This window comes from Charadrius vociferus, unplaced genomic scaffold (genome assembly GCF_000708025.1).
Source record: "Charadrius vociferus isolate BGI_N301 unplaced genomic scaffold, ASM70802v2 scaffold210, whole genome shotgun sequence".
NCBI lineage: Eukaryota > Metazoa > Chordata > Aves > Charadriiformes > Charadriidae > Charadrius > Charadrius vociferus.
The window spans coordinates 526243-534745 of NW_009646421.1; the positions used below are offsets into that span (position 1 = coordinate 526243).

General features: G+C 42.7%; 1 protein-coding gene across 2 annotated transcripts in view; it reads left to right on the forward strand.

Annotated features, from left to right (window-relative positions):
• The first annotated feature begins 1586 nt into the window (after positions 1 to 1586).
• The window catches only part of LCP1 (lymphocyte cytosolic protein 1 (L-plastin)), a 19011-nt gene continuing 12094 nt past the window's right edge, over positions 1587 to 8503 (forward strand). For both annotated transcript variants that reach the window (XM_009880955.1, XM_009880962.1), the window contains exons 1-6: positions 1587 to 1675; positions 3427 to 3578; positions 4327 to 4456; positions 5749 to 5881; positions 6466 to 6557; positions 7710 to 7732. In XM_009880955.1, coding sequence (XP_009879257.1) covers positions 1609 to 1675; positions 3427 to 3578; positions 4327 to 4456; positions 5749 to 5881; positions 6466 to 6557; positions 7710 to 7732 — 597 coding nt within the window. In that variant the 5' untranslated portion in view covers positions 1587 to 1608. The remainder of the gene's footprint in view (positions 1676 to 3426; positions 3579 to 4326; positions 4457 to 5748; positions 5882 to 6465; positions 6558 to 7709; positions 7733 to 8503) is intronic.

An 8503-nucleotide genomic window follows, 5' to 3' on the forward strand; every position in this document is an offset into this window, starting at 1 on the left:
ACCCACATTGCTAGTGAATCACAGGAATTTTTACAGGTAATCCTTGAAAGTATGGTGGTTAGAACCACTTTTAATGTTATATTAGTATTTCAGTAGCAGTCCCCAACTCTGTTATGCTGAAAACTGCACTCGGGTTCTTGTGCCCCAAGGGTGACCACATTATGGATTATTCTGCATTTCTCCACTTATGAAGGTTTGAGTGAGTAAACAGATTTTTCTCTGGAAGCTGTCCTCACCCTAAAATCACAGTGATGAGGCAGATAAAGGGTGCACGATACTACAGGGAGACAGCAGACAAAAAGCCAACCACATGAGATTGCCTTTGGGCTGTGTCAAAGCCATGTCCATAATGCTTCTCACTGATAGAAGGAATCAATGCATGAGTTCAGCATAGCATTAAATCTGAAGCCCAGATTGGCTGTACACAACTCTGTGTCTTTGTAGGGGGCTATGGCAAACCTGTCATTTTTAAAATTATCCCTGTCTATCTTTCTATAAAGTTTGGAACCAAACCTCCAGGACGCAATGTTGGTTTTATTCTGGGAATGAGGTATTTCTGATTTTTTTTTCCTCATTTGAACACTGCACACTGCCACAGCAACCACTTTCCAGGATCAACTCAGGTTTCCATTCTAGTCTATTTAAATAGTTGCTCAGTTAATTAATACTTAAAGAGACATAGGACACTAGAGTCATTCTCACAAATATAGAATAATAGATAGTCTGTCTCCTGAACAGTTTCCTCATGAATAGATGCAAGGAAAAAGCAGAGGGATGTAATGTGCATCTTTGGGCAGTGTGTTAAATGGTGTGACAAGCAGAAGTAAACTTTCCCTTCCTGATTATTAAGAAAGGTGCCTAGAAAGGGAAAGTCTAATCCTTCCTCCTGCTTTCATGAGAGGAAAGGCAGGAAAACTCCTTTCAGCCACTCATTCCTGAAGTGCCACCCAGCCTCAGGCACTAACTTATGTACCTTGCGGGGCAAGTCCCTAAACTCTCCCCATAGCCAGGAAGAGACGTAGACCTCTAGGAAGCCGGACCTGGTTCTTTGAACACCTTGTGCAGGAGCTTCTCTCCACCCATCCACCCTGTAAGGGTGACCAGCCTCCTCATTAGGTACCCAAAGGGAGGCGGTGCAAATATCGCCCGGGGCTCCGGCTCCAACCCAGAGCCCCGGGACCAGACAGGGCTGCCGCTTCTCTGCCAGCGCTGCTGACGGAGCACATGGTGAATTGTGTTTCCGAAGGGGGAATAACAAGAACCAGCATCATTTCGTCCGTTTTCTCCAGGAGAAACAAAAATTAGCAGAGGTAGGATTTACTTCCGATTAAATTAGGGTAAGTAAAACTTTTGGGATTTTGAGCGGGGCCTGGCAACACGGCAGGAAGGATTTGTATCTCATGTACGCAGAATTTTACGCCTTCATGTGATTTTGGGATGCAGAGAGGAACTGGGTTTTCAACTATGGAGAACTGCTCTGAGACTTAGACTCATGCTGTAAATCCCAAGTGAAAACTCCCCTTTTTCATCACTATTACAAACCCACAAAGACACCAAATAAAAACAAGTGCTTTCCTCTTGCAGACCTGCCGCTCGGAGAAATAAGAAATGGCGTCGACAGCACACTTCTCGGAGGAGGAGATGGCAGAGCTACGAGAGGCTTTTGGCAAAGTTGGTGAGTACAACGAACAGGAAAGGCGCTGCAGAAGTGTGAAGGTATAGCAAGCTCTTTTCTCATGTTCTGACCAGACGTGAGGAGACGGAACTTACTCCAGCGCTGGTCTGCTGTGTCACAGAAACCACAGAAAGTCCTTTTCCTGCCACTGAAGGCCTCCTAGATGAAACCATACCAGCAGGCTGCAGAGCCATGGCCTCTTACCGGAGAGAGATGGCGGGGCAATGACCAGCAGGGTTTGTGAAACAACCTCAAAAGCTGTACAGAAAACCATGTTGGAAATACTCTCAAGTGTTTTTCTAAGAATATTGTTTATTGCTGGCAAATTTTGTGGAAGGCAAGAAGTTATTTTAATGTAAATTGAGTACTCCCTCTGTGGAGGAAGAGTCTGGAGAGGACAAATGTGCAAATGACTACAAAATTTGTAATCCCTTTACTATGGTCTTTTAAGCCACATATATTTTTAAAGTGTCTGTTTCCTTTCCAAGCCTTCAAAGGTCTCATCTGATTCATCTCCTTAAAGTCATGCAGACCTATCACTGTCTACCCAAATTCAAAGAAATTGTCCTTGTGCTTCTGACAGCTCACTTAACATTTATTAGTGGCTCTGTCAGCCTCGCTGGGTTATGTGTTAATCAATTGTCCTTACTGCTTCAGGTGATGGTTGGTTGATTTCTGAGCACACAGCAGTCCAGGCTGACAATCTCAAACATCTGGGCACAGTGTGCCCAGTGCACCCAATGCAATGACAAGGCAAATGCTGGAAGGAAGCTCTCATTCCCCTCCCAGACATTTCCCTCCCCAAGTCCAGACCCTTTTGTTGAACGACGGCTCTTTGCAGTGTGTGTTACCCCGTGCTACCGATGCTGAGAGCCGAGTGCCTTTTTGTTGCATGCAACAAGTGACTCACGTTGCAACTTACCACGCAGGAAATCAGCACAGGCTTCTTTGAAATCACCTCAGCCTCTGGGCTGCAGAACAAGAAACACGCTGATATATAAAAAACAAATATAAATATATAACCATATATAACTATATATATAAATACATACATAACCATAGTGTTTCAACAGAAACTCTCCACACAATAGATTCATTTTCCTTTTTTATTTGAGGAGATTTTCACAAACTGATACAAAAGAAAGGACTATTTAACCTTTATTGGTGATCTTCACATAAAATCTGGCCCTGGATCTTGTAACAGGCTCAGCAGGACTATCCGTGTTAGCACCATTGCAGAGAAACATACAAGTTTTTGTTTTAAGCATAACCATATGCAGTTTCAAGCCTCTAAACTCATGACTTCTGATGATATTAGATGCAGAAAACAGGCCAAAATCACAAGTCATATCTATGAATATATGTATGTGTAAGTTGTAACTGTATTGTGTCAACTCCATTTTCTTTAGCTGTTCCATAGACAGGATATTCCCTCTATAAATCACTTACATGTTTGTCTATATGTAAACCTTGGAAAGTCAATTATATCCATCTACACCTAGTTTTGTTAAGATATTACTGTATGTCTAAAACATATAAATTAATCACTGTGTGTTTTCTTCTGTTAAATTGTGATTGTAATTTTTTTTGGTGTGAATGACACTGCAGTGGTTGAAAATATTGGATATCAGGATAACAAATCTTTAGATATAATGTACACTTCCCCAGGTAAAATAAAAGCAACAGCCTTCGTGTGCATAGAACTTCATTAGGCTGATATAGAATCTAAATGTTTGCTTTAATCTTTGCAGATATCAGTGGGAATGGCTTCATTCACGCCAACGATTTAACAGATGTGTTGAAGGCAGCCAATCTCCCTCTCCCAGGATATAAAGCCAGAGAACTCATTCAGAATTTGACAACTACGGGGGATGGCAGGATCAGTTTTGATGAATTTATTTCAGTAAGTAAGATGTTATTTATTTAGTAAGGTTCCAGGTGGGATACTCAAGGTGGTCCCCAGGGCACAGCAGAAGCACAACCACAGGGTCTCACAGGCACCTCATTAATCCAAGGAGTCCCCTCACTGGAAAAGATAAGAGCAGGAGGTAACCAAACTAGTAATCCTGCAATTAACTGGGACCAGTTACATGAATGCAGGTGTGTATTGAATAGACTTAATATCTTTCAGTTTGGTTGATGCAGTGGGATGAAGTTTTTCAGTTACAAGCTGTGAAAATATGTTCTGGCTAGATGGTTAAGAAAAATTTCAGCAGATTGAAGCTGAAAATTTTATGGGGCATTTTTTCTATTGAAAAAGCTTTTTTTTTCTGGTCTGAACTGAGACAAAAGCAAATGCTACAATAGTGGAATTTCCCTTGGGATGCAAAAACATATTTTTACTTCTCCTTTCTTTAAACCAAAACTGTTAAAGGCCCTCCTCCTGCACATTCTAGCTCCGTGGTTTCATACCATATACTTTTGTATTACTTAGCTGATCTTTGTTCACTGCTTTGAAAACACAAAAGTGGTGTATGATCCTGTTCTACCACAGAAGATACACAGATTTTACACAGAAAGCCATTGAATAATACTCAAGCTGTGCTTCCTTATGCATGAAGCAGAGAAGATGTGTCTCCTGGCCCAAGTGCTCGCTGTTTTAGCTTGGGGTAATTCTCTGAAATTTTAAAATTGTCTCTTGTGCTTGAAAGATTTTCCAAAACCTGAAGAGTGATGATGTTGCTAAGTCGTTCCGAAAACAAATCAACAAAAAGGAGGGGATTTGTGCTATCGGTGGGACGTCAGAGCAGTCCAGTGCCGGCACACAACACTCTTACTCAGGTAGGTACAGCTGTCCTGTATTTATAGCAACAAGTGTGCCCTTGGAGATCATCTGCACCTTATCTCAGTGCAAACCCCGGTGCTCTGGCCTCGGTGAGCTTTGGTGGCTGCTCAGGCAAGGCTGGTGCAAGGCAGAGAGTTGTGAATGTGACAAGGCACTGGAGCAGCGTTTTTGTCAAAAATAGTGTGAGCTGGTTTACTGGGGTGGACAGAACTGTGGCTACAGGAGGAAGCTCCAGCCAGCTTAGCTTCCCTTACCATAAAGGCATTGCAGCTCTGCTGGAGAAAAGCCTCCTAGCATGGCTGCAGCAGCACAAAGACGGGTCCACTCTTGTCCCTGCTCACTGGCGAAGCAAGGCATGGGTTCCCCACTGTTGCTAATCCATTTCCTTGTACATTTTAACAGTTCTCTGGTAGTCTTTCCATAAACTCACCCGTAACCAAATGGTTCCTGACCTTTTTCTAAAGAGGGCACAGCCTCATCAAAGCTCTTCTCCCAGCCTGTTTCTTCTACCTGAAGGTTTGGGGCAGCCATGGTTGCTTCTGCTGCCTCCTGGGCACAGCCCACTCTGAAGCAGCTCCACAGGGAGGGGGTCCCACCCTTGGCTGTCATCTCCAGAGGCAGGGGTGGAGAACTGTCTCCAGGGAAGGGAGAGAGGAGGATGCTTCCGAGGTCTCCACTCACCTGAGCACAGAGGGCACCTTCTCTGAGGGGGTGGTGTGAGCTGCTGCTGGTACAGGATAGCTACATTACAGCCCTGTTGGGCTACAGGGAACGTTTGCACATTTCCCTCTGAATGCTCCTTGTCAGAGTCCGATACAACCTGGCCAAGCTCTTCTAGATATTCCACACATGGAGGGTGTAATGTACAATACAAAATTCAGTTATCTGAACTTATTGGAAGTTACATGGGATTTTGATTTATCAGAGCGATACAACAATGCATTCAAATTACGGTGCAAGTACAAATTACGCTTAGCAGAGAATAGCAACTGCAACATACAGTTGAATCATGTGAACTTCATTACCAATCTCTATAATACGCCTGCCCTCATGACACCAGGCAACCCCACTCAGTGGGAAGAACTATGGAAGGAGTATTAACCAGCTCAAGTCCATTGCTGTCTTCAGCTCATCTGCCTGCCTCCTCAGAACCTTCTTCCCTTGTAGGGGTTCGTTGATCAGTCACAGTGATGGGAGGGTCTTCTCCCCCAGGAGTTCTCCCTTTGTAAGTAAAATGATGGTGGAGGTATTGCATGGAAAACTGATGGATTTGATGTTGTGTCCACAGAGGAAGAAAAGTATGCCTTTGTCAACTGGATTAATAAAGCCCTTGAGAAGGACCCTGACTGTAAACACGTGGTCCCAATGAATCCAGAAACAGATGACCTCTTCCAGGCAGTCGGTGATGGCATAGTGCTTTGGTAAATCATACCTATCTTTCTCATAAATGGGAACTGTGAGTTGGCAGTAAACGGAAGCTGCTGACTTTACATTAAGCTGATGAATCTTTGCAGATTCAGGGCCTTAATAAGAATAGATTTTTTGCTCCTTTTCTGTTTAAAAATACAAAGCTTCTTTCATGTTAAATGAGAGGTTTTCTTTGCCTCTGGATCCTTGCAATAAGATGAAGGCAGTGAAATTGGAGGAGTTACTTGGGTTTATTTTTATCCAAGGACTTTTGGGGGTTCACACGGAGCAGCACAAGACAGTGTGCACAAGAATGCTTTCACAGGAGTTTCTGCAGAATAAACGTCTCGCACAGCTTCACCTTGTGGCATTCTGGGCCTCAGACGTATAGTACAATCTGCATGTGAACCAAAAGAATTGCCTGAGTATTGCGTGTGTGTCTGCATGTGTACATGTAGAAACAGAGGCTATTTATATTTGTTCAGTAACTCTCCAGCTCTTTGACTTGTCCTACAGCGTAGTGACAAAAGCTGTATCTGTATTTTGTGCGCACTTAGCTAGTAGTGTATATCTTGTTGTTTTTTTCTTTTATTTCCAGTAAGATGATCAACTTTTCAGTGCCAGACACAATTGATGAGAGAACAATCAACAAAAAGAAACTCACACCCTTCACAATACAGGTACTAAAATGTAACAGTATTCTTTGCTTTTCCCCTTTGGATGCTTTGATATAATCACTTAGAGTAAAGGCTGGAGATACCATGGTTCTGCCCAACACAATCAGGCAAAGTTTGTTTGTGGCAAAAAGGGAGATGTTCAGGTCCAGAATCATATAAAAAATAAAGACTTTTATTTCTGTTTCTTTCCAAACACATGAGCAACCTGACTAAACAGTGTTTCTATTTCCACTTAACCCAATATATAATGTTTACCAGTTTAAAACTTTAGATACCTTTGTGGTAGATGCCACATGAATCCAAGAGCAACTAGATAATACAGTGACCAATTCCAGTTGGAGTAGCTCTCAGAAGGTTGAATCCCCCTTCCAAAGTCCCACAGGCATGGCCATGGACTTGAATTCACAACTGCTGTGTTGCAGTCTGATGTCCTCACCAAAGTATTCACTGTGATCCAGGAAATACCGTGGTATGCAATGTGCCCGAGATGGGACCATGGCCTTTGCCTGCTTGGTACAATCGCTACTTTTTCACCTTGAATACTGAATCCCTTCTTTATTTCTATTAGGTGCACACGTATATGATTTAAAAATTGGACAAAAAAGCACCAATTTTCAGCTTTTTGAAGTTTATCGTGTTTCTCACACAGCAGTATGTAGAGAGAGATTTTTATATGAACAGCATCTATGAATGTGGATACAGAATATAAATAGATATACGGAATAGATATAAACCTAACCCAGTTTAGCCCTCAGCTACTCTGATTTGATGGAACATTAGCCAGGCTCAAGTAAGCTCAGAAGCCATTAAATTGGATTTTTATGCTGTATACCACATTTTTCAGTTCTAATCATTTTGGTCAGCAGCATAGCTTAGCAATGCATCTCAGATCAATCCCTGTCCCACGTAGACATGATTTGATCAATATAGCTTCCACTTTAACTTAACCCTTTTACAGCTGTCTGGTGAGAAAAGGTAATTAATTTGAAATGCTCCAGTTTTTCTAGCTTATGAGAATTTACACTATGTCTCTCTCTGCATTTTGTATGTAATCAAATCTGCCATGCCAGCAGTGATGAAATTCATGTGAAAAATTGCAAATCTGTGCGATAAATTGTATTTTCCATACTTCTTTGCCTGCCTCACTTGTCCTCTGTTTACCAAGCCATGTTTTTGAATAGTGCAGACCTGTGGGTCATGTTTTCTTTTACCCTTTCTTTTAAATGGGAATGAAGTGGTGAAGGAACAGAACGTCCCTGAAACGTCACTTTCGTTCTGCCTCTCACTGTGAATCACAGAATCCCTTTGCTTCCACTGAACACTCCCAAATCAGGACTCCATACTCCAAAGTTCAAAAAGAAAATATCCAGGCTTGACTAGTTCTGACCTTGGCTGAACTGTGAAGTTAAAAACTCAGCAGGTTTATTGACACTGATTCCTATGACTGTGTGCTTTTTTTATACATTGCCAGATAGCAACTTATTAGTATCGTAGGTGTTCAGGCTTTTGCATAGTGCTTAGGGAGAGCCGAGCCTGGAGTATCTGCTGGTTGACTGGGTTGTAGCGCCCTTGTTACTCCACGTAGGCAAGACTGAGTGGAGGAGAGCTTGCCCCATGCTGAAGCTAATTGCACTTGAACATGGGTTTGTGCATTAGCTAGAGGGGAAGCCTGGCTTTGATAACCAGGATTGAGCCAGGACATCACTGTGAATGCAGACATATGCTCTCAGCTCCAGTGCCTCATGACATGGTGTCTTTCACCTTTGCCAAAGAGGTCCTTTCTGTCTTCATGTTGGGTCCCAAAACTTAGCTGTAATCCCAGGATACTCTGCGTTCCCCTGCTCCCTGTGATCAGAACACGTACCTAAATGCATTCACAGTGAAGCTGCTCACAGATTTCACTAGTTTTGGCTGTGCTCCCTTCTTGTATTCTCAACTCTCCAGTTAACGGCATCATTC